Source organism: Dermochelys coriacea, chromosome 9 (genome assembly GCF_009764565.3).
Source record: "Dermochelys coriacea isolate rDerCor1 chromosome 9, rDerCor1.pri.v4, whole genome shotgun sequence".
NCBI classification, from domain to species: Eukaryota; Metazoa; Chordata; order Testudines; family Dermochelyidae; genus Dermochelys; species Dermochelys coriacea.
The window spans coordinates 78,374,884-78,399,480 of NC_050076.1; the positions used below are offsets into that span (position 1 = coordinate 78,374,884).

Sequence of the window (24,597 nt, forward strand, 5' to 3'; positions counted from 1 at the left end):
CTTCCCTCCCCCCCACCCCTTCTTTTCTTTTCTCTGCAAGAAGAAAGACAAATATTCAAGGTCCTGGAAATCCCGAGTGCTACCTTCCAGTTCACTGAAGTGGAATATATAAATCAACGTTGCAGCCTCACCTCAATACTATGTATGGTACTAGTCACTCCATCTCAAAAAGAATATTGCAGAACTGGAGGCAGGGGTCAAAGAAGAGCAATGAGAATGATCAAAGATATGGAAAATGAGAATCATGAGAGGAGTGATTGAAAAGACTAGGATTATATACACCTTACAAAGGAGACAAATAAGAAGGCATATGATAGAAGTATCAGTGGTATAGGGAAGGTAGATTGAGAGCTTCAATTCTCCTTGTTTTATAATCTACAAACAAGACTGTAAGTGAAATTAAAATGTAGGAAATTCAAAGCTGTTAAAAAGAAATTCTTGTTCACGCATGATTTGTTTAAGCTGTAGCATTCATTGCCAGTGGAAGAGATGGAGGCTAAAATCTTGACAAGATTCCAAAAGGGATTGGGAATTTATATAGTGTGGCAAAATACCTTGTTCGCCTCAGTAGGCTCAATCCTTTTTAGCCTTGGAGACTCAGGTTTGGGGCAAGGCGAATCCTTATAGGTGGCACAAGGTCCTACTACTCCTCTCCTCAGTCAGTCCCTTGTGCTTATTTTCCTTCCCTTCTCAGGAGTCAGTACAGCCTCCCTACTGGGAGGGTCTGGTGTCTTGCTGTAAACAGCCTACTAGCAACTTCCCTACTCCTTTCACTCCCTCTCTCTCCTACCACCCAGGGGAGGGTTACAAAGGTCCCAAGTAGTTGGAGTCAGCTGAACCTAATTGGTTCCCTAGCAACCCCTTTTCCAGCTGAACCTTATTGCCCAGTGGTTCTCTCTCCTCAGTGGATAAGGAGGGGCCTTTTAAACCCCTGGGACTAATTACTACCCCCCTTTTGTAGCTGTTTGTCACATTGGGTTTACCACAATAGATATCAAGAACATCCAGAATAATGATTCATTACAATTTTGAATATTTATTAAGCATTGTGTTTTTGGTTTTACATCAATCTCAAACTATTAGAAATCAGGATGAAACTATGTGGGGTTGTTCCACATATACCTACTGCAGGGTTCTTATGCCATTCTCTGAAGAATCCGGTATTGGCCAGTGTGACAGAATACTTGACTAGATGGACTACAGGTCTGATCCAGTCTGGCAGTTCCTATGTTCATATGATCACACTTCTGTTTGGAGCAAATCATCAGAGTTAGATGACTCAGTGATAAAAGTGTCCAGGCCTGGGTGATGCTGCAGCTTCCAGCAGTGCTATCACCAGTGGAACTGTACCAGTTGGGAATTACAGGCTCAAAAATCCAAGTGTAAACAAGATGAAAGTGTCTATTAGGATTTTGGTTGCTGCCTATCACTTGTATCTAAGCACCAATATACTGATTTCTATAGTTTCAATGTATACTTCACCTTATGGGTTATTGCCATAGTTTTAACATTTTGGTGGTTATTTTTTTAAATAAATTGTACCTTTGTACATTACTAAACCTTGACCATTATCAAAGAACATTTTTTTCCTCAGGAATATACCATTTGTCTGTGTACAGGGCAAAGTCTCGTCCTCTGTATGTTCAGGTAAATGAACTGTGAATTTCAGGAAGTTTCCATGGGCAAAACTCTGAGAGAAGCTTGTTCCTGCCAGCCTGGTTATGACTCCCGCTCTCATGGTCCCACAGGGGGCTCTGTGCATGTCACTGTTAGTCAGGAAGCTTGTTTGTTTGATGTTAGTGCCTTATATGCGGGCTGTGTATCTGCCCCAAGCTTTTGGTGGATACATGAAAATGATCTATTATGGACAATTTTATTTACAAGCTTTGCTATGCATCTTCCCTTGTTAGCAAAATGGGCAAAGTAGCAGGGCATCCATTTTAAACCAATAAGAAAAGGAGTACTTGTGGCACCTTAGAGACTAACAAATTTATTAGAGCATAAGCTTTCGTGAGCTACAGCTCACTTCATCGGATGAAGTGAGCTGTAGCTCACGAAAGCTTATGCTCTAATAAATTTGTTGGTCTCTAAGGTGCCACAAGTACTCCTTTTCTTTTTGCGAATACAGACTAACACGGCTGCTACTCTGAAACCTGTCATTTTAAACCAATGTTACTTTTAATTCAGAGAAAACCTAGCTTTTCCAAAGCTAATTTTCTTACCTTTTCACATGATTTTTCTCTGATTCTCTTCCCACAGCTCTCTGGAGATGTATTTATTAGACCATTTTTAGTCTCACTTTTCCCCATTAAGGAAATTAGAGTGCAAATGAAAATCTGGATGCTGCACCCATAGTCCTATTGTGTGATGGGAGAAGAGCAGGGAATCTTTTCCACGAAAAGCTTTATAAAACTGAAATATCACATATTGGCTGTACTAGATGCACATGCTGGACACAGACACGTGGTCCATTGACATGCTTTGCCTATTACACTTCGCCAGAGGGAGCTAATTCATTGCAAGACTGAAAGAGCAGGAGATGCCTGACAGAACTGCTGCTCTTCATTGATTTGGTGGGAAAAGCCAACCAAGACCACAGCAGCCTTTAAGATTGGTCTCTCAGTGAGGTGCAACTCCCCCACATACCGTGTCTCATCCCAGAGATTAAAGTAACTCTTGGTGAGGTGTGGGTTCAGGTTTTGGCCTCTCCCCTCCCTTGAAGGAGCCAGAAGCACCTATTGCAAAATGCTACGGCCAGCTTACCTTGATGCTACTGTATTAGAGCTAGTGCTGCTGCAGGGCTTTTTTTAAAGAGGTTTTTTTCTGTACTGGATTATTAATAATAAATAGCTCATGATCTAAATCAGACACTGACAATCCAGTACAGACATAGATTCAGCCCTAGAAAGGTGTACATTTTCTTAAAAGTAATATTTTGTTTTAAATTTATGTTGCCTGTCATCCAAATGGATCCCAAACCTCTTTACTAATGAATTATATACTCTCTATTTAATCATTTTACCCACTGCATAAATGCAGCCATCTCTAGAGTGGGACACCACACAGCAGACTAGGAGAGAAAGAGGAGAATCCTCTATCCAAAGGAAGCGGGGGGGGGGGGATTAAAGAGACAATGTAATGTGACATTACAACCAGTTACTCTCATCAGAAAGACAGTACCTCTAGCTGTACATCACATTGATTAGTTAAGACGGGAGCGTACCTCCCATTGAACCACTCCGTTTCTGGAATTTCAACAATGTAATCCTCTTCTAGGACGTGCAGATATCCAGGTGACAGCAACAGAAGGACTTGTAGGTTAGACTGGCTCCTCCAGCAGTTTAACCATTGTGTCATCTAGATTTGCTCTGAGCTAGATTAGGCAGCATAGTGATTGGAATAGCAGGAGTTGGCTTGCAACTGCACTCCCACTGCTGAAGCTAATTGCTGGCAGGACCAGTGGGAAATGTTAGGAAAAAGGTCCAGTGTAGACACAGGCTCTTCCTTCCCAGACTGCTAGGTGCCCACGATACGTTAGCAGAATCAGAGAGATCTACACATAGTAGTTTGCCCCAAGCCTCACAGAGAACGTGACTAGTATGATCCAGTTTCCTGGCAATAACACATGAGCCAAGCCCTGATCAGCACAGACCCAATCTCTTGCCAGTTTTATTTCTCTACCACAACTCAATCCTGGAGCTGGGAGCATCATGCTGCTGTTGAAGGTGCCAATTTTCAGAGGACATCAAACCAAGTCCTTGATTACTCATAGCATTTTCTGAGAAGTCATCCAGGCTCCTGGACAAATTTAAATGGGCGCGAATTCTAGCTCCCTAAATGCCTCCTGAATTTTCAATCAGATAAAGGATTCTACTTCACGTCCTGTCTTAAACACCTGTGTACTGGTGCTGTTAAATACCATGCTCCACAGATGGCTGTTTTTCAGCCATCAGGTCAGTGATCCTTACATATCCAAAGCCTGTCTCACAGGAGGGTTGAGTGAGGCCAAAATAAATAAATCCTTAGATCCCCTGGCATGGGGGGAGAGAATACAGGTCTCTAATATGGGGGTACACAGAGAGCACCAGGGATGAAGGAGAGGTTGGTAGGGAGTTGCAAGGAGCTCTTGAAATGGAGAGGGATGGGACAGTGGCCCACAGGGAGTTTATGGGATGGAATAAGATGAGCCCATGGTGTGAACTCAACAGACAGAAGCTATGAATCGTGAAACAACTCCCACCAGTCAGTTCATAAACAGAGACTCAGACTTCAAACTAGCTACAGTGGAGCCTCAGCAGGATAACCACCAGAGGAGACAGCAAGCAGGAGTCAACTTCTTGTAGAGCATAAGCCAGTCATTTGTTTGTCTCCCTTTGGCTTGGGGTGGGGAGATGGAGGCAGGGAGCTGCTCTTTCCTTTCTCATAGGGTCATCTGTTTTCCTGTCTTAAACAGGTCCTCCAGCCTGTTAGAGTTCTGAGTACTAAGGTTAGCTCAGTAATGAGGACCCTGTCATTTTATTGTCCTGGATCAGCTAAACCAAGGAAGCATATGTTTGGTATTAACAAGAGTCGATCCCTTAATTTTTTCCACCTGGAAGGGCAAAACTCTTCTTTCCCCCTTCCCGCAGTGAGGAAGCTTCAGCTGTTCTCAATTTAGCAGGATTTCCATCCCTGTGAAACAACTTTTCCCACTCCCAAATGTATGTGTGTCTGCATGGTACGAGCAAACGTACCCCTTGTCAGTGAATCCACGGACCCTCCAGAAGGTGTTTATGGAGTGGACGTCACTATGGGTAAGTTGTGTTTAAAAATTAGTACAGAGTCTGAACTAAGCAGCATGACAGAACCTGCCCTAAAGATGCAATTGTTGGCATGTAAAAACTGAGTTATTTCACAGTTGGATATTGGAAAAACTATTTCACTAGGAGGGTGGTAAAGCATTGGAATGGGCTACTTAGGGAGGTGGAGAGATTTTTAAGGCCTGGCTTGACAAAGCCCTGGCTGGGATGATTTAATTGGGGTTGGTCCTGCTTCGAGCAGGGGGTTGGACTAGATGACCTCCTGAGGTCTCTTCCAACCCTAATCTTTTATGATTCCCAGGACAACAACAATATATGGGGGGGGGTTTGAAGGAAGCTGGATGCCCCCCACACTGCAGAGCTGACGCCTTTGGGAGGAGGGTAAGGGGCCCTACTCCATTTAGAAACGGAAAAGAAGACAAAGGCCACTTCCATCTTTCCTATTGATGGCCTTGCTTTGTCTGCTAACTGGAACTTGCCAGCTCCTACAAAAATAAATCCCTTGCCCAGAACTAAAGGAAATCCCATGAAGTGCCTGTTCTCTTATCAGGCTCAGTAACTACTCACCAGATCTGCTGCTCCCTCTTTGAAGTGGTGCTCTCTGGCTAATTGCAAACATGCTGATGGTCAGACATAGAACACCACCTCAGCACCCCTCCCCCTTGCATTGTGTGTGAGCAGTTTCAGTGTAGATTATCTGGGGTGGGGTCAAACAGGCCTAGAGGAGCATTATCAACATTAGCCAAATGGATCCTAGAGAGAGATGAAAGGAAATAATGGGAAGCTGAGACTATGCCCCAGGCCTTGTCTAGAGTGAGCAAGCAGGTCCACCCAGCAGTGTGGGCTGGCTCCTACCTGTGCTATTGAATTGTCAGGAGCCCAGGCACTTCCCCTACTGTGAGCAATGGGTCCTGTTTTCACCTGCTTCCCTCATAGGTCTAAAAATGAGTTAGATTTTCAGTGACAAGGCGGGTGAGGTAATATCTTTTATTGGACCAACTTGTGTTGGTGAGAAATACAAGCTTTCAAGCGACATGGAGCTCTTTTTCAGGACTCTTGATTAGATTTACAGAGCCACTTACAGCAGGGGTGGCCAAAGTATGGGCTATAGGCTGGATATGGCCTGTATCTGCCTTTATATTCAACATAGGCACAGCCCGTTATGACTACAGGTATGAGCATGCAGCCTAGCTATTTCAATAGTGACTGAGCATTGCCTAGTGGGACATGTCTTTGCAGGCTGCCCCTTCAGATTTAATAATTTTATTAAGATAATGTTGAAGTAAAAAGAAAACGGTTCAGAGTTTAGGCATAGAAGTTTCTGGTTATCAGGGAATAAGGTACAGATTATCAAGGGGAGCGAAGTTCAGTTTAGGAGCGAGTGGCGTAAGGAATACATACTCTGCAATCTCCCCGATTGGGGGTAAAAGTTTAATGGGTCAAAGTACAGACATTGAGATATGGGAGTATGTTGTCCATATAATGGCTATGTTCAGGTGTGGAGTATAATGAGTGGATACGATGATGAGGATAGATCTACCCTCATTTGGTGGGATTTAATGTTCAGTGAGTTTATGGTTTCAGTTCATATGGTCCAATGGAAAAAAAAAAGTCTCTTAGTCCCTTTCCCATGGTTGATGCACGATGTATTAAATAATGACCATAGTATGAAGAAGCAAAAATGACAGGTTTCAGAGTAGCAGCCGTGTTAGTCTGTATTCGCAAAAAGAAAAGGAGTACTTGTGGCACCTTAGAGACTAACAAATTTATTAGAGCAAGCAAAAATGGTTCTCCTGCATATATATGTAATCATTCACCAAGCTCTTGCTCACACTATGATAAGCCTCCAGCTGCAGGAATAAACAAATAGAAGCTACAATCTGCTCTATTTCATGCAAATTAGGGGCTGCTTAAAGATTTCTGGTAAAAAGAGAATTCCATCCCACCATACACAAACCTATTTTCTCTAGGTCTGTGGGACTACCATCAGTGGAGGGGTGAGGGCCAGGGATCCACTACTACCCAGATCCTTTATCTATTCCCCTGTTGGGGAAGAGAGGTGACACACAGACCTGAGGCTGCAATGGGATCTGACTAGCTGCCTTTGGTTGGAAAAGGAGGTTTCCTTTCCTTCCAGCCCCTTACAACTCTCCCCAAGCCAAGACCCTGTAATCTAGTTTAGTGCAGCAGATAGGACTCAACTCCCAGTGAACTGAGCAGCAAGTGAAAGTTGTAAACCTAACCAACATTCAATAAGCTCTGGAAACTGACTTCCCCTGAGGCTACAGATTGTGGGGGTATATTCTGCTGTCTCCTCCCTCTTTATCCCATCCTCAAACTGGCCTTGCAGACACTTTGTTGAGGAATGCAAATGAGAAAAGAGCTATTATTTAAGGATCTACAGATAAGACCATTTCCCATCTCTTCCACAGCAAAAAGCTGATTTAAAAAAGCCCAACTCAGAAATAATCTCCGGGACGCTGCACATACGAAACATGAATGAATCCAAACTGGACCCAGCGCCCATAAAACCAGCCACAAAAGCAAAAAAAGAAAAGAAAAAAAAAAGTGGTCCAGTGTGGAGGGACAGGGGAGAAAGGAAGGCCACAGTGATCAGAAATGCACCAGCTTCAATTAATGATAATTTGTTGATTTGTTTGTTTATCCTTCACATTTTTAGAACGTATCTGGGATTGCAGATAGCATGGCTGCAGTCTCCAGCTGTCTTGTCCACTAGAGCAGTCAGATGAGCCAACATCTCAGTGGATATTATTTCTGGTGGAGTCCCTGCTGTTGGTTGTTTCCTTACTAACATAAGCCATTTTCATGGCATAATTATTCACCAAGCCCTTGCTCCTGGCATGACAGGTCTCCAGCCAGGGCATTGAATAGCCCACTCTTACTATGGCCAGAAGCAAGTTGTTGCCATGTGCTTGACTGTGGTTACATTTTTCTCTAAATACTTTATTCCTATTGCTAAAATAAAAACACTTTTGATTTAAGAAGGCTGTTTGGTCACTCTATTCACCACTGGTCAGACTCCTAAAGGGAAGAACTGCAGGTGCTGAACCCAGCCGCACCTGTTGGGTTAGCACAGGGGATACACAGGATAGCCTACAGCCCAGTCAAAAAGTGGGAGAATTGCAGAATTTCACCCCTGGAAAAGTAAAGCCATGAGGCCCAGCACCTGAAGGGGGTGTTCTGTACCCCTGAAGTGAACACTCAGACACAGCCACAAAGAGGACAGAGGTTTAGCTAGTCCTGTAATTATGTCAGGGGACTCAGATCAGGAATAGATTCCTGCCTTGCTACAGGTGGTGTTCCTCAACTCAGGCCTAGCCCCAAAGATGGGTATTTGTCTTCTGGTAGCCTCCCCAAGGCCATTTCACTAGCTGCCCCTTCCACCTACTTTTGGAACAAGAGAGGTTCTTCCAGGCTGAGACCCAGCACCCCTTTTCTATCTTACTCATCTGTGTTGACTCATCACTATCGCTCCGCTGAAGATCCCCAGGGACAATCCCTCCTGTTGCAATATCTTAGGAGGGTGTCATGGTGCTGCTGTCCACCCCGAAAGTGATGGGATAAAGGAGAACAGAGATGGAGATTTTTTTTCTTTCAACACTCTGACCCCAATCCACAAAGGTACTACTGACCTGTCTACAAAACTCCAGCTTAACCCTGTAGGCACCGAAGTTTCTGTCCTGTTGGAATCCACACTGCTGTCTCATTCTAGGCATCTGGAGATGTATTTCTTGCCTGACCCCCACTGATTCATGAACTGGGGGAAGAGAGGCATTCATTTGCCTAAATCAGACCCAATCCAGCAGGCGTGCTCAGAGGCTGTCTACCAGATCAGGTCCTATTCAAAATCTGGCCAGAGGAGGTGGTGGGAGTGCCAGTGCCTACTTCATAACTTTTAGGCCAGTGGTTAGAGCACTCACTTGGGCTGTAAGAGACAAGCCTACCTCTCTGCCAGCAGCAGAGAAAAGATTTTTGAACCGGGGTCTCCCATGCCTCTCAGGGGAGTCATGGGATATTATGATGCAGGGCTCCCTCAACCTCTCTTGCTGAAATTGTTCCACTGTGGCTAAATAATGAAAGAGTCATTGGAGCTGGGGGACTGGATGCTGGGTTTGTTCCCCACCCCCACATTCTCCCACAGTCCCTCCCAATTTCAGCCCATGACACCTACTTATATTGCCTTGTACCACCCTAAATAAGTCCTTAGTGTTTGCACCCTTCCTTCTATTACACATGTATCATGTTCCCCTCACATGAGAGTTTTAACCTTTTCAATTACTAATAATCAGTCCCTGCAACCCCCAATTATTATTGTTGTGCTGCTTGGAGCTTTCCCCAGTTTGCCAATGTGTCTGGTGGTGAGGGGCCCAGAACTGAATGATGCCTCCCAGGTGCAACCTCACCAGTGCCAGACAGAGGGGGACTATCTGCTAACCGCTCCTGAAACAGTGCCTTTCCATATTTAGCACAAAACAGGCTGGTTTTTCTTAAACCACTGGAGATTTACATCTAGTGTGCTTTCTCCTGTGATTTCCTACTCACATTTCTGACATAGCTAAATCATTTTGCCATGCTCAGTGGGGTTTTAGCTCCTCTCACTTCCATAATGTTTAGTATCCACAGATTTCATTAACACTATTGACTTGCATTTCCAACTCATGGCATGCCTGGCATAGCAATGTCTTCTGCTGGTTGGATTGGGTAGTTATTCAGCAATGAAGTGGTTATGGTGGAGGCATTTAAGTTACTAATTAAGCACCAACATTTAACTCACCGGAATAAAGGAGGGTAGGTCTGGCTATACTTGCCGGTTTCAGGCTCAAAAAGCCCAGCACCTCAGTCACAGTGGGAAGCCCACTCTAACCTGCAGGGCTGGAAGTTCCCTTCTCTTTGTGAATAAATTTTTGTGAGAACAAACACTCCACAAGCATGAGCTCCAGATTTGAGCTTTTGTTTAAAAATAGAAAGTTAACGTTCTAACCTTCGCAGCTGTGAAGAAAACTACCTACATAGGGCCTAAGCATAGCTGATGCAGATATCTGCCTGAGGCTGCAGATTGTCTGAAACAATAGTTGTTAAATCTAATTATATGCATTTCATTGTAAACAGTTAGCTATTTCACCTCTGATCATTTTAACTTCTAGCACATCTGCTTATCTCAAACTGCCTCCAGATCTCTGCCTAGATGCAGCTTTTCATTATCAATACAAAACCTGCAGCACATTAACATTTAGAGGCTGGGTACAATAAAGTGTTAGAACAGATTCCATGACACGAGAGAGTGAAGCAAAGCAATAGAATTATTCATTTCCATATTTAATTAAATTAAAAACCCACAATTTAAAAAAAATAAATGTATCAGCAGCTGCCACAGAATCCTCAGGGCCACAAGAACTTTGCCCTAGAATTTTGATCAAGTTTACAAGCATGCCCCACCCTACAGATGTCCCAAGCATATTGCCTTTTAGAAAAAAGAAAAATTCTTCCCCTTACAGTCAGAGGAAGAGGAATCTGTGAAAGCTGCAGCTGGTGTCTCTCTGCTTTCATCTTGGCTTTGATGTGTGTTCTGAGAGAACTGAAGCTCTCGGGGCCAGCACTAGCTTAAGTGTGACCCACAGACAACAGGGGGAGGAGAGAGAAAGTCAGTCCATTTGAAAGTCACTCTCACTTTTGACCTCTCCTCCAGCTGCCAGCTCTCACAGAGGTCAGTTTGAACCATGATTTATAAAGATCAGAAACAACTCAGGGATCATTTCCCCAGACTCAAGCTCTCTGCTACTAGGAATAAATCCCAGAAGAGTGGGTGCTTTGCTGGGAGATTAGATCTGCAGCAACCCAGAAAAATGTTCCATAGCTTGTTATGTGCACATAGGGAAACCTGTGTCTGGCTACAACAGCCAAATGCAGTATGGAATCAGTACAAGAGGAGATACAGAAGGAGGGGAAAAAAGCATCTTCAAATGGAAATAAACATCCTTTCTCTTTAAACTATAAAGCCACTCTTCAATTTCATCTCCTGAAAGGATGCAGCATGTCTGCTTTGCAGTCCCTTTACCAGGCGAAGAGAGGACACAGCATTGCCTCATCCCTTCTGTGGCCAGCTGAGTTCTGGGGCGGGGGGAGTGTGCAGAGTGGGGAGCCTTCCTGGGTAACATGAGGCTTAGGGCCATCATTGGCAGAGATACGAACATATTTATTTAAAAGGTTTCACAGTAACAGCCGTGTTAGTCTGTATCTACAAAAAGAACAGGAGTACTTATGGCACCTTAGAAACTAACAAATTTATTAGAGCACCAAATAAATAAGCAGAAATCAAAAGATTCAGTCTCATCTCCAAACCCTACAAAGGGGCCCTGGAGCCAATGTACTCAGTATTCACTGTCAGAGACCGGCAGGCAGATAGGCTGCCACCCTTGGTGTGGAGGAGCAAGGGAGAAGGGGAGAAAAGGATGTGAGAATGAGAACGTGCCACCCAATTTACTGGCTTCTCCACCTCACAGGTGTGAGCTTGGGGGCAGAAGCGTCGGGCCTGGTCCTTACCAAGACCCCACTGGTTCATGCTGAAGTTCAATAGCGCTTTCCATCCCCCTATTTCCCCCCACATCCCCTATGGGCCTTTCTTTTGTCTCAGTTTTTGTAGCATGTCCATCACCATGATATTAGAATATCTCTTTCTTTCTTTCTTTCTCTCTCTCATTGGTATGAAAGGACAGAGGAATGGATCTCACTGATAGTGGAGAGGGTGGTAGAGATCTTTCTCCAGGAGCAATTAAGTGGTCAGAGACGAGCCTACACCCAAGCCTGATCCTAATGTTAGAGAGAAAGTGTGATGCTGCAGAAGACAATGAACATGTACCTGTCTTGAAATTGGAGCATCTGGTGGCCACCCCAAAAGTGTATGCCCACAATTTCCTCAGCATGTTTATTCAGCAGCAGCACTTCTTTCTTCCCCTGCATTCATTCTTGTCTCTCCCCACACCCGTTTCCATCCATCACTCCTGGCTTTCAGGCCCCCTTCAAAAGCTTCCCACAAAGAGATAATGGCTGCTGGCAACTCAGGGGAGAAAGAGATCCATGCATTCAGGGTGATAAATTATTTGTCCCCAGCTGGAGGTTGAGAATTGGAACAAACCAGATCAGCCCCAGGAGGCAGCTGTTTGTCTTGCTCTGGAAGGGGTGAGGCTAAAGACATCAAGCCTGGCCTTTTCCCCAAAAATGTGTGTTTTCCTGGATAATGCCAATATGAGGATTTCCACTATGGCCCCCTTTCTAGCCAAAGCTTACAGCTTCCCCTGTGATTAATTAAATATCCAGCCATGCTCTGGAGTGTCTCGGAGCATAGGTTCTTTAGTGCTTTCTCAGTGCATGGGCTGCTCCAGGGCCTCCTGCATTACTTGCACACGTATCTCTCTACTGTCCGCTGGCACTTCTTGCACATCACATAGCAGCACCAATAGTATTTGCACTGGCATCTCTCCACCACACTCTCAGTGTAAGCATTGTAGCCACGCCCACAGCACATCAGGTTACAGCTGTCACTGCCCACAGAGGTCTTGTTGCATTGCCTGCCAAAGTGGAAGAAGATGAGGGCATTGAGGGGATTTAGGGATGTGATGGCACAGGTGCTAGTTATGGCATAAGAGTTGAGATGGGTCAATCTAGGAAACAATTTGCTCAGCTTCCAGGGAAAGACATACATGGCACCAGAGAATAGTTTGGGAGCAGCTGTTTCTCCCTGAGGGACACTGGAATGATGAGCAGTTTGATGCAGGAAGGACTATGGAAGAGTTTAGACTGGAGGATCATTCTCCTCATGACTCATCAGGGTGGGGTGGGTAAATGCTTCTGACTCCACCCATTGAATTGCACTGGGGTTCTCAAAATGGGCATTGGGACCCCTTGGGGGAGGGGGTTGCAAGGTTATTACATGGGGGGTTGCAAGCTGTCAGCCTCCACCCTAAAGCCCGCTTTGCCTCCAGAATTATAATGGTGTTAAATATACAAAAAAAAAGTGTTTTTAATTTATAAGGCGGGGGGGGGGGGGGTCACACTCAGCGGTTTGCTATGTGAAAAGGGTCACCAGTACAAAAGTTTTGAGAACAACTAGAATAGCAGGTTCATATGCCAGGCAGCAGGGCTGGGCTGTGGAATGGACTAGTTGAATCTACTGGACTTTCCATTGCCTTTACAGCTGAATCCTGAATATGGGGGCACCTACCATCTTGTACCCATGGGAGATAAACAAGCTGCTAGGGTTTCATGGGAATCCCCACACTTGCTGGGTCTGCCATCTAACTGGCAAATGCTTCCTCCCAACAAAACACTCCAAGGTTTAGTATCAGCTCTAGTGGAACAAATAGAATAAGATGGATGGGGCCCAATCTAGGAGGCCCCTTATAAGACCATACCATATGAGAAGGGGCTTCTCTCCACTTTTTGCATCCTCTCCCCTCCCTCAAACTGCCTTCAAGTCTGCATCGAGTTACATGGTTACAAGGTTTGCCTGTGGTAGGGTGTGCGTGACAAGAGAGGGGCTAGGGAGTTTATTAAAACTGATGCAGGGAGATTTCAGAGCCTCTTGCAATTACAGCCTCCCTATGCACTTACAGTCAAGCTGGCAGTGGGACATGTTGTGTGTGTTATAGCAGAGATTACATCATTCAGACAAGAAGGGATTTAGAGAGAGTGTTTCTAGGTTGGACTGCAGAGGTAGAATGAGAGCCCCTTATATCAGAGGGAGAGTTATAACATAAGGAAGCTACAGCATCTGTAGCTGGTCCTTACCTGTCCTGAGTCCCCAGAGACCCCAGTTTGGGATTCTTTGTGCAGTAGTCTGGAGAACTGACTAGATAAACCAGCTCAGCCTCTCTCACTGGCCTGATGTCCAGTTCTTTGGGCACCAGCTGCTTTCTGGTCCCCATGTGCCGGTGGGTCACCTTGGTGGCTGCCAGGTACTTGGATTTGAGGTCAGAGGCTATTTCACTCAAACCTTGCAGCCCCTTCCAACAGGTCTTAACTGAGCAGGAGCCAGAAACACCATGGCATTTACACTTGGTCTCCAAGGAGTCAATCAATACCTGGAAAGAAATAAAATCAGTAAGGAACCCAAAGCTGGGATTCATCCTTCCCTGCCACAGCCCACACATCCCAAGAAGATCTCTGAAGAGCACCTACAGGAGGCTTCAGGATATAAGAAAGCATGGCTAGTCATTGGCACTCAGGAGGCCTTATCTCACTTAGTACTTATGGGGGATGCTTTCCTGTGTTACCAAATATGAAATCCTGCATCAAGACTAACAGGGAATACAAGGGTTCAATTACTATGGTTTTCTGTCCCTGTAATAAGAGGGTAGTCTTTGGGACCAGTGCCATCCATAAGTTTGCAATGGGGCCTGAAGTTTCCCCTCATTAATTCAGGGATGTGCTGTGGGCAGTTTCCCACCTTGCTCCAAGTAGCCTGGCTATGTATGGAGACCTGTAGTCTCTGCATGCCATCCTTCCATAGTATTAAGCAGGAGGGGTGGCTGCTATTTGCTCCATTTTTGCATATTAGGTGGGCTCATGGCAAATTGTCAGCAAGGCCCTTGGTTGGGTTATGTTTGGTCACCACAGGTCCATCAGCTACCAGGAGTGGAGGTCTACAGAGACCTACAGAAGAACATGCAGTTTTTAATATAGCAGGTTAGGTCCTGGGGTAAAGCCGGTTCAAAGTCAGGATGGATCTCAATGTACCACTGGGAAGATATAAATAGCCAGCAATTATCTCCCTGGAGGTTAGCAAGACAAGGGCTCCGCCCTGTTTATGTAAGGCAGGTGTTTGCGTGCATGGGTCATTATAAAGTTACTTTAACCCATCGATTGCCTCTCCAATTTATTCAGGTGTGGTCTCCCAATAATCTGGCAAGAGGCTGCAGCCCTCCTCTGCAACTCAGCCAATATAACCAGTTATTTCTTAAAAGAGGTGCCCTGGTTGTGGCTGTCTTGCCATTTTTTGTGGCCAGTGACCATACCCACCTGTCGGCCCACTGCATTGTTATGTAAATTCATAAGCCTGGTGGCTTGTCCTCCTGCCTTGCTGGACTTCATGGGACCATCAGCAAAGGCAGAACCCATCTGGAGGCCATAGCGGAGGTTGTCCCCACAGCCACCCCACCTGAAGCCAGGCCCAGGCACCTCAGATGGGACAGATCCACAGGAACAGATAGGTAGTTCCCCTGAGGCACAGGCCCGGGCGATGGAATGACTGACAGCAGCAGCAGCCAATGCATAGACAAACGCAGATTCCCTGGTCCCTGTGAAGAAAAAGGAACAATCCCAGAGAGTCCTGAATCCCAGAAACACCAACGTGATTCCTAGTGCCATCGAGCTTTCTTCATACAGAGAAAATCACCATGTACTCTTCAGAATCATCCACACCTCTCATTCATTTGATGCCAACTGTATGTTTCACAAGGATCTCAGCACAGTGATAGCTGCAGCTATCAGAATTCAGGACCTGGGGAGAGGGAGCATGAGGGAATCGTTTCCTTTTGGCTGATGCTCCAGGCAACACTGATTTGGGCTCCAGAGTGAGCAGTGGCTCGCTCTCTTCAGCCTTATTACACGGGTCCTTTGAGAGAGCAGTGCTGTTTACAATTAGTAACTTGGTTTTCTACAGCTCTTTTCACCCAAGGATCTCAGAGCATGCATGCAAGCGCACACTCTCTCTAGTGAAATCTCACAAACTCGTCACAAAACTGTGGTGTAGGTCAGTATTATTCTCCCCATTCCACAGAAAGGGAAAATGAAGTACAGTGAGTGAGAGCGACTTGTAAAGTCACACAGCAAAACAGCTGCAGCTCCAGAAACAGAATCCAGGATGGTTTACTCAATGATGAACTTTAACCCCTCAAGTACATCTTCTCTGACAGATGTATTATTTCTATTATAGCAGCACCCTCCCCCATTAAGACCAGAGCCCTATCACTTAGTATCGCTTAGGGAGACAGGGCCCTATCAGTTCCTTCCAAAAAGCTTACTCCCCCCCCCAACCCAGAGGTGGGCAAACTATGGCTCACGGGCCATATCCGGCCTGCAGGACCATCCTTCCCAGCCCTTGAACTCCTAGCCTGGGAGGCTAGTCCCCAGCCCCTCCCCTGTTGTCCCCCCTCCCCCGCTGTCTCAGCTCCCCACGCAGCCAGTGCTCTGGGCCGCGTGGCTGGCTCCAGCTGGGCCGTGCGGCTGCAAGCTCCTGCTGCTCTGAGCGGCACGGTAAGAGGGTGGAGAGCAGGGGGGTTGGATAAGGGGCAGGAGGTCCTGGGGAGCAGTCAGGGGACAGGGAGCAGGGGGGGTTGGATAGGAGGTGAGGTCCCGGGAGGTGGTTAGGGGCAGGGGTGTGGATAGGGATAGTCAGGGGCAGTCAGGGGACAGGGAATGGGGGATTGGATAGGTGTGGGAGTCCCGGGGGGACTGTCAGGGGGTGGGGGTGTGGATAGGGGTTGGGGCAGTTGGATAGGGGGTGGGGTCCGGGGGGGCAGTTGGGGGGGGTCCCAGGAGCAGGCAGTCAGGGGACAAGGAGCCGGGGGGGGGAGGTTGGATGGGTCGGGGGTTCTGACAGGGGACAGTCAGAGGGCAGGAAGTGGGAAGGGCGGATGGGGGCAGGAGCCAGGCTGTTTGGGGCGGCACAGCCTTCCCTACCCACCCCTCCATATAGTTTTGCAACCCCGATGTGGCCCTCGGGCCAAAAAGTTTGCCCACCCCTGCTCTAGCCAGTAATTCCTTTCACAGGAGCAAGAATGCAAAATTCCTGCTCTGAGTCAATAGCAACTGGACAAAACCAGGTATAAAAGAAAATATACTTCCTTTGTGCCCCCTCCCATCTGCATCTCATTCTGATTCTATTCTTAGTGCCATCTTTTTTCACCCTGTTTTGTTCTGTTCTTCACTTTCCCCTGGGATTAACTTTCCCCTTCTAGTTTGGGGGTCTCCAGCAATTGCTCTTTTTTTGATGTGGAAGTTAATGTCAGTCACCCAGACTGAGAACTAGCTTTGAGACTGCATCCTGCAGTCTCTGCACGCTCCAGGCCAGACTCTGATCTCAGTTACACCGGTGTAAATTCTGTACATCTCTAGTGACTTCAGTATGGTTACTCCAGAGTATCTGACAACAGAATATGGCCCATTGACTACAATGGGAATTTTGCATGTGAATTTTGCAGGAGAATGAAAAACTACAGTGCCTAGACAAGCAGAGTATAGAAATGCCAGATGATATAGCAGAGCTTCCTTTACCTTTCATGAGGTCAGGGGTGAAATTGGGTGCATATTCAATGGAAGAGCAGTTCCACCTCATGTCCGAGAACGTTTTCTGGCAGACTCCCTTGGTCTCTTTGGCTGCATGTACAATGCTATGCATGAGCTCCAGGTTTCTTCGGCACAGCTGCAATTGGTCTGGGACTAGCCCATCCAATATCTTACAGTGCTGGGTCTCGTTCCAGGCTACCCTGCTGCCATTCACCATCAGCCCTCTGTCATGAAAGAGGAATTACTATAAATGAGTGAGACAGGGGTAGAGAATCCAGGCCAGCCCACTCTTGTTGTGACCAGGGATGTTACTGGGGTGGAGAGGAGGAGAGATGAGCCATGTGTTGAGTATTGGTAACTGGATACCGGGCTTTTCACCTCTAGATCAGGAATCTGGTTACGGTCCAAATCAGTGACAGCTGTTCAGTGGTCCCCACATGAAAAGAGGTGGTGGGTCTCAGGCCTGGAATCAGCATTGTTAAAACAAACATAGCTGGTACTAATTGCATCCTTTTGTTGGCATCCTCAGCAGACGCACCTGGACTGAATAGACCTGACAGCTAAACTCCTCTCTGGGCCTAGAGGCCCCCGCTCCAGATTGAGGTACATTGTAGGGCAGCGCACTTGGGAAGCTAGTCCATCCTGCCTTTGTCAGTGCTTTGAGTTGTCCTGATGGCACTCCACCCTTAGAGGCATTCCCTACTACTGTGTAGGGAATAAGTGTGAACAGTGTGTGGGGTTTAAACTGTATGTCTCTAGTGCACATGTTTGTTACATAGACACACAGGGCCTGATTTTCAAAGGAATGAGCAGCCACAGCTTCCATTGATTTACAATAGTGTTGGTGCCCAGAACTTCTGCAAATTGGGCTACAAACCACCACACACGTGTGCATCTTGTATTTATTCATACATACAATGGAGGCTCTCACCCATCCAAGGCCGCACGTGGCCCATTATTGCTATGGGTGGAATTTAGGGAACTAAGCAGGTACAAAGACCAGCTAACACTTGTATCCTGAGAGGCAAATGTCAGACTGATTTGAGATGCCACTTAAAAAGCACGACTGAAAATCCTTCCATGCTAGCCCCAAGCCAGGCAGTGGCTAGATGGCCAGAAGGGGAAAGGGATGGCCCCGAAGGGATGGCTGTGTTGAGTTTAAAATCCCGCAAGGGAACAGTGGCGCACAGAAAGCGTCCCTGTCCCAGGGGGAAAGGCCGAGGAGCTGGACTGCCTGGATGGCAGAGGACAGGGAAAGGGAGCCGGCTCCCCCGGAAGGGTGGCCAAGCCAGCCCTGTCCCCAGGTGGGTTAGCCCAGGCAGCAGTTTAGGGAACAGGGATTTTCCAGCTGAGCTGGGGAGCCCCGGGCCGGGCATCTCTCAGCTGCCGCGGGAGGGGTGGTTGCCATGGGCTGCAGCCCCGCGCCCCCGCCCCGAGGAGCAACTTACAGCCACTGGATCGCCGCGGAGAGCCCCAGCTGCCAGAGCAGCGCCAGGGTGAGCCGCAGCGGGGCGGGGAAGCTCGAGCCCATCGCAGGAGCGGGCGGCGCTCAGGAGAGGAGCGAGGCGAGTTCAGGAGCAGGGCTGGGGGGCGGCCGGCAGCCCCCGGCTCTTAAAGCGCCCGGGCGCGGCCCCCCCCCCGGGGGGACGGACAATGGGAGTTTCGGGGGCCATTCACACGGCGGCTCCGCTCCCGGCCGGACACGCGGGGCCGTTCGCAGCTTCGTGTCAAAGCCACACCACCCGCCCCTCCCCCGGAAAGGCCGCCGAGCCCCCGCCCCAGGGCCCGGCCAGGTGTCCCGGGGCTACCCAGAGTCAACGAGAACGGGGCAGCGGCAATGCCCAGGAGAGAACCGGGCCCTGGGGGTGGGGGGCGCAGAGCCCAGGCGGGGGGCGCGGGCTTGGGGGGGCGCAGAGCCCGGACGGGGGGTGCGGGCTTGGGGGGGGCACAAGGCCCGGCTCTAATGGGGGGCGCAGAGCCCAGGCGGGGGGCGCGGGCTTGGGGGCCACAGGGCCCGGCTCTAGTGGGGGGCGCAGAGCCCGGACGGGGGGTGCGGGCTTGGGGGGGCCACAGGGCCCGGCTCTAGTGGGGGGCGCAGAGCCCAGGCGGGGGGTGCGGGCTTGGGGGGGCGCAGAGCCCGGACGGGGGGTGCGGGCTTGGGGGGGGCACAAGGCCCGGCTCTAGTGGGGGGCGCAGAGCCCGGACGGGGGGTGCGGGCTTGGGGGCCACAGGGCCCGGCTCTAGTGGGGGGCGCAGAGCCCGGACGGGGGGTGCGGGCTTGGGGGCCACAGGGCCCGGCTCTAGTGGGGGGCGCAGAGCCCGGACGGGGGGTGCGGGCTTGGGGGGCACAGGGCCCGGCCTGGGTGGGGTTGGGGCGGCCGCAGAGCCTGGCCGGGGGGTGGGACTGTTGGGGCGCAGAGCTTGGGGACTGACTCGCGGCCACTGCACTTTCCCGGCCGATCAGGGGATGGGGCCCCCTGGCTGTGCCCGGGGCCAGCCTTCCCCAACGCTGCCCCTGGGGGCTGCTCTCCTGCGGGCTGGCCCGGGATCTCACGGCACTGCACGGAGCTGATCTCGCAGAGGGGTCTCTCTCTGGCCAGGCCCTGGTTGCATTAACACCCCCCCGCACATTTAAATAGCGTCAGACAAATATTTCAGGCAGTTCTCAGAGGTGTTGAGACTGTGTCAATCTCCACTTCCCAGGGGAGTAGCGAGGGGCTGGCTACCCCTTTGAAGAGGCGCTTTGAAATGAGAACTGGGCGGCTCCGGCTTATCTGCATGTGAATTGCTGTGAATCAAGGCAATCAACTGGGGGCGCTGTCCTGCTAGGAGCTCACGAGGGGTTCGTCCCCAAAACCAAGGGGAGCCCCGTTGCACTGCCCGGTCCCCGCTCCCAGGCGGCTCTGGAACAAGCCCCCGCAGATTAGCGCAAAGGCCAGTAAAGTTACCCCGCTGCTTCAAACTCCCAACCCTCCTGGCTTGCAAACCACCCATGGGATTGACCAAGGGGTGCGAACAGCCGGAGCGTGGCGGCCTCTGCTTGTGGGAGAGCCAGCCAGTGAATCCACTGCCAGCCACTGCTTAGCCCTTCCATAGCGCCTTGCATTTGCAAACAGTTTACAAATATTTAGGATTACTGAGCTGCCTGGAAGGGGAGACGATTAAGTATTAGTAACCCATAAACTCATTGAATGTTAAATCTCACTAAATGAGGGTAGATCCATCCTCATCATCCTATCCACTCATTATATTCTACACCTGAACATAGCCATTATATGAACAACATACCCTCATATCTCAATGTCTGTACTTTGGCCCCTCAACTTTTTACCCCCAATGGGGGAGATTGCAGATTATGTGTTCCTTATGCCATCCGATCCTAAACTGAATTTCGCACCCCTTGATAATCTGTCTGTTACTTCTATGATTAAACTCTGTACAATTCAATTTTTTTTTTAAACATCATCCGATCATGTTGCAAATAGGAAGAGGAGAGGAGCCAGGTTAAATTGCTGCTGCCGATTTACATTGTATTCACATTCAATGGAATGATTTGCTTTACCTAGGGTAGTTCTAAATTACACCTCCTAGAGGTGACAGATTGGGGGGGGGGGGGAGAAAGCCGAACTTTTGAGTTAATTGACTTGACAGCACTTTGTGAATCTTCAGTTTTCCACCTTCCACTGTGTAGTCAATTAGGGCCAGATCCTCAGAGGTCCTTGAAATCATCTGAATCCATTTAAATAGTTGAAACCAATGGGAGATGGGATCTGGGCCTTCCTTCTCTAGTTTGAGTGGGACTTTGCTGAGACAAATGGGTTACAAAAATAGGACAGTGTGGCAGTAAAACCTCTGAGATTGGCAGGGAGGTTCAGCAGCCGATGTAGGAGCTGAGTTGTTAATATTTATTGTTTGTGCATTGGTGGGGGGGACACACACACAAGGAGAAGTCCTTATCCAGAAGTTACTGTTTACAGTATGCAAGCAGTAGAAGGGAAGGGAAGGTGAGGGTGACAATAACAAGAACTCAAGATTACTATGTGCACAGCTTGATGGTTCTGAATAAATTAAATATGTGTTTGCTCATAAATAAAGAATATCTGCTCTCCCCACATGTCCCTCAATCTAGCCATGATTAATGGGTGCATTTCCCAAGGTCAAACCTTGAGGGATTTGAAGGAGGAGAACCAAGAGATGGCTTTACAAATTAGCTCAGGCAAGGTTGAAACTACTTGTAAATTTTTTTTTAACTGATTGAATTTCAAGTTGATGGTGTCTCCTTGAGGGATTTGGCCAATGCCACACTGAGAACGGGAACTGAACTCTGACAGTTCCTAGTCCCCAGCCCTGTGTTCCATTGTATTTGTTCTTAATAATCCAGTGGCCACTGTTGCCTTTAAGTGTTTTACTCCAGGGCTGACATCATTGTGGCTCTGGAATAAGTTTAGAAATGATGGAAACAGCATTATGCATGGTTTAACAGTTGGTGTGAACATCAGAGCCAGTGGCAATAGGGCACGAAGTCAAGGGTTGCTCTTCTTGGCTTTTTGCTCTGTAAGATAAAATGATCCTGCAACTCTTCTCAAATACTTGCTTTGTGTTTTCAGCCCTTTTGCCCTCTCCTTCTCTCCTGACCCCACTTCCTCTGACCCACACCTTGTCACAGGTGTCCATTGTGGGCCAGGTATTGTAAGATAGCTCAATGATGCATTAGAGCATTACTACTATGGATTCATATACTCATGACCTTGTGGTACAAAGACTTTAAATGGAGATAAAAGCAGCAGGTGTCGATGTCCCATTAGATTGCCTGGTAAATGTTTTGCATTCTTCCTGAAAGGAGATTTCGGAGTTAAGCAATTTAGGATTGCAGCATGTATACATTGGCTGCAGCATAGAAACTCAGAGTATCTCTGTCAATGGGGCCATGTTCTGGCCTGTATATGGGTCATGTAGAGGATGGAAAATTTCCCCTTCACCATCTTTTTATCATGGACAAAAATACAAGGGTGGGGACAGTGAGCAACACATCAAACTCCTGGATATTTCTTTGCATATTAAATAGGAGGAAATAGCTCAACGATGCAACCGGTTGGCAATTATCAGTGCCATGCCTTGAATGGATCATTATTTCTGGGGGCAGATCTTGGAGCCCAACTTCTGCCTTGTTTGAAAGATGTTTTAAAAATACATTGTATTTATACATTCCCCCCACCCCTTGGATCTAGTGAGGACTAGAGACCTGGGCACCCCCTTCCCTCTGCTGTGACCCCAGTCTCCAGGTTACCTACAGTGTAGCTCAGTGGCAATACCCACCCCCCGTTTAAACAGCAGGACTATCCAAATATATAAGTCAATCAAAAACATAGAGACCATCTCACTAAGCCTCACCAGCAGGGAGAATCCAGCCCCCTGGGAAAGGCAGAGACATGTGGGGCCAAATTACGGCCAAAAGCACCAGCTCTGGCCCGTGTTACTAATAAAAGCAAGCTAAATCCCCACCTTAAAGGGGGCGGAAAGTAAATGAGAGAAGCCCAAAGATCCCCTCTTTTGTATCTGGGGCTAGGATTTTGGGCTCCCCAGTGAGTCCCCTCCTGAAACTCAGCATAGGGATTCCTCAGAATCTGATTGAATGTGGGAAAGTCCTGCTACTGGCCATTGACTTCTCAGTGTTACCTCCTTCCACTTTCTTTTCCTAGAGACAAATCCTTTGCTCTACCTGTTTGACTTGCTTAGGATATTAGGAGCTGCTAATTGTTTCATAACTGTATGAGAATCAATCTGCAGAAATTTAGTGTGATTAGGAGAGCCTCTTGGGGACACCTACCGGGGATGTGTCAGACCAGCTTGGGGAGAGCTCTCAGCATGCTGCCAACAAAAACATTTCCAATGTAATCCCTTTAAAGCACCTTTCCAGAAGCTGTGTGAAGGAAAGGGGCTGCAAAGCAGCTTCCACCATCATTTTAGAATCCATAACACTGGCACAAGATATATACACAAACACTGAGAACAGACACACTATACACAATACACAGCCCTAAAACTGATTGATTGAACTTCCTCTACGCCTATCACCAAAACATCTGCCCACAGCGTGACCTTACTCAGCATGATGCTGCAGTTAGTCTCACAACACAATAAACCCTTTTCCTTCTGCACTGGCCCATACCATCCATAAAAAGAACCAGTAATTATCCAGCCAGGCAAATGCTTGACCAAAGCAATGTGCTTTGCACTGCACAATGAAGCTCCAGCTCTGATGGACTGAATTCCAGAATGTGGCACACCACATAAAATACCCTCCTGCCTTTAGTAGTACCCCAGAGTGCACACTGGGAAAATTATAGCTAAAGCACCTCAACTATTTCAGCCACAGCACTGGTGCAGGGGATCAGAGCAGGTCCCAAACCACAGCAGCCTTCCTGGATCAGAAGCAGCACCTTGAATTCCACTGCTACAGTGAGTGAGGCCCTGCTGAGAAATGTACACAACTGAGTAAAACCATGCATATAAAACTCAGGGAATTTAGCAAGACAAAAAGAGGTGGGGAAAATATAAAGGAAGGAATGCCTTCACTGCAGAGTTAACTTGGGCTCTTATCCACAGTAGATTCATTTGATGCCTTGGTGCAAAGCAGGGTTGAGGGGAAGGATTCCCACGGGAACAGATGGGCTGTGATGGAGCCAGCAGCCTTGTGAAGTCAAATGCTAATATCTTTTGGAAATATTCCCAATTAAGACCTCTGCCTTGGGCTTTTCCACTCTCTCCCTTGTTTTGTGATCACCGCTTTAAATGGAAGGGATCTTCTCTTTACTGGCCATACTTAGATAGGTAGTTTATATCTTCCCCCTGACCACCTTTTGACTTCCATCACATGAAACAAAATGATGACAGAGCTTGGATTGCTGACCTTCCCCAGTTACTTCCCTGGGATGAAAAGGCATTTAGTGCTTTGTGTCTGAGTAATGGTCCATGAGGAAGGTACCTACTGGGGAGGGAATGAGGTCTCTCCCAAATCCCAGAGGGAGATAAAAGAGGCTTAAATTAAGAGAAAGAGAGAAAATCTAGCTGATACTGTATTATTGCTTGAATCAGCTGATTTCCATCTCATTAGCTTTTCTGCTCCTGGGCTCTCCCCAATTATTAGGTTTAGAAACACGTGGCTTTCAGCAAACCTGGTAAATTGTGGAATGACATTTCAGCAGAGAGGAGGGAGAAGAGACCCAGGAGGGGAGTGGGAGAGTCAAATGGAGGAAAACTGCTTCACACAGCTGCCCAACAAAGGCACAGCTGGGATGCCTCTGCAAGGACCCCTTCATATGGAGGCCAGTAGATACCCTCCTGAATATGGATTTCTGCTTCACTGTGTTCCAGGAGGAGGAGGAGTCTGGTCCATCTCTGCACCTCAGATCAGGGCACAAAATAGAACCAGTTTTCATTTACCATGTGTTCTCTGACAGAACATTGCCAGTATCTTGCTTTGGGTTCTGAGGTT

General features: G+C 47.8%; 1 protein-coding gene across 1 annotated transcript; it reads right to left on the reverse strand.

Moving 5' to 3' along the window:
* Positions 1-11,470: 11,470 nt before the first annotated feature.
* On the reverse strand, positions 11,471-18,837 carry LOC119861425 (protein Wnt-11b-like). Its single transcript, XM_038416545.2, has 5 exons — positions 18,551-18,837; positions 17,091-17,326; positions 14,835-15,112; positions 13,605-13,897; positions 11,471-12,385 (listed from the first exon to the last, which is right to left on the reverse strand). The coding sequence occupies exons 1-5, from the start codon at positions 18,631-18,633 to the stop codon at positions 12,211-12,213; spliced, it is 1,065 nt and encodes a 354-aa protein (XP_038272473.1). The 5' UTR covers positions 18,634-18,837; the 3' UTR covers positions 11,471-12,210.
* Positions 18,838-24,597: the final 5,760 nt, after the last annotated feature.

What these genes read in the sequence shown, in the direction of transcription:
- LOC119861425 (XM_038416545.2), bottom strand. Translation starts at nt 18,633, where the DNA reads ATGGGCTCGAGCTTCCCCGCCCCGCTGCGGCTCACCCTGGCGCTGCTC. An exon ending in TCCGCGGCGATCCAGTGGCT is followed by an intron (nt 17,327 to 18,550) that starts GTAAGTTGCTCC and finishes CTTTCATGACAG; the next exon opens with AGGGCTGATGGTGAATGGCA. An exon ending in CACCCCTGACCTCATGAAAG is followed by an intron (nt 15,113 to 17,090) that starts GTAAAGGAAGCT and finishes TTTTCTTCACAG; the next exon opens with GGACCAGGGAATCTGCGTTT.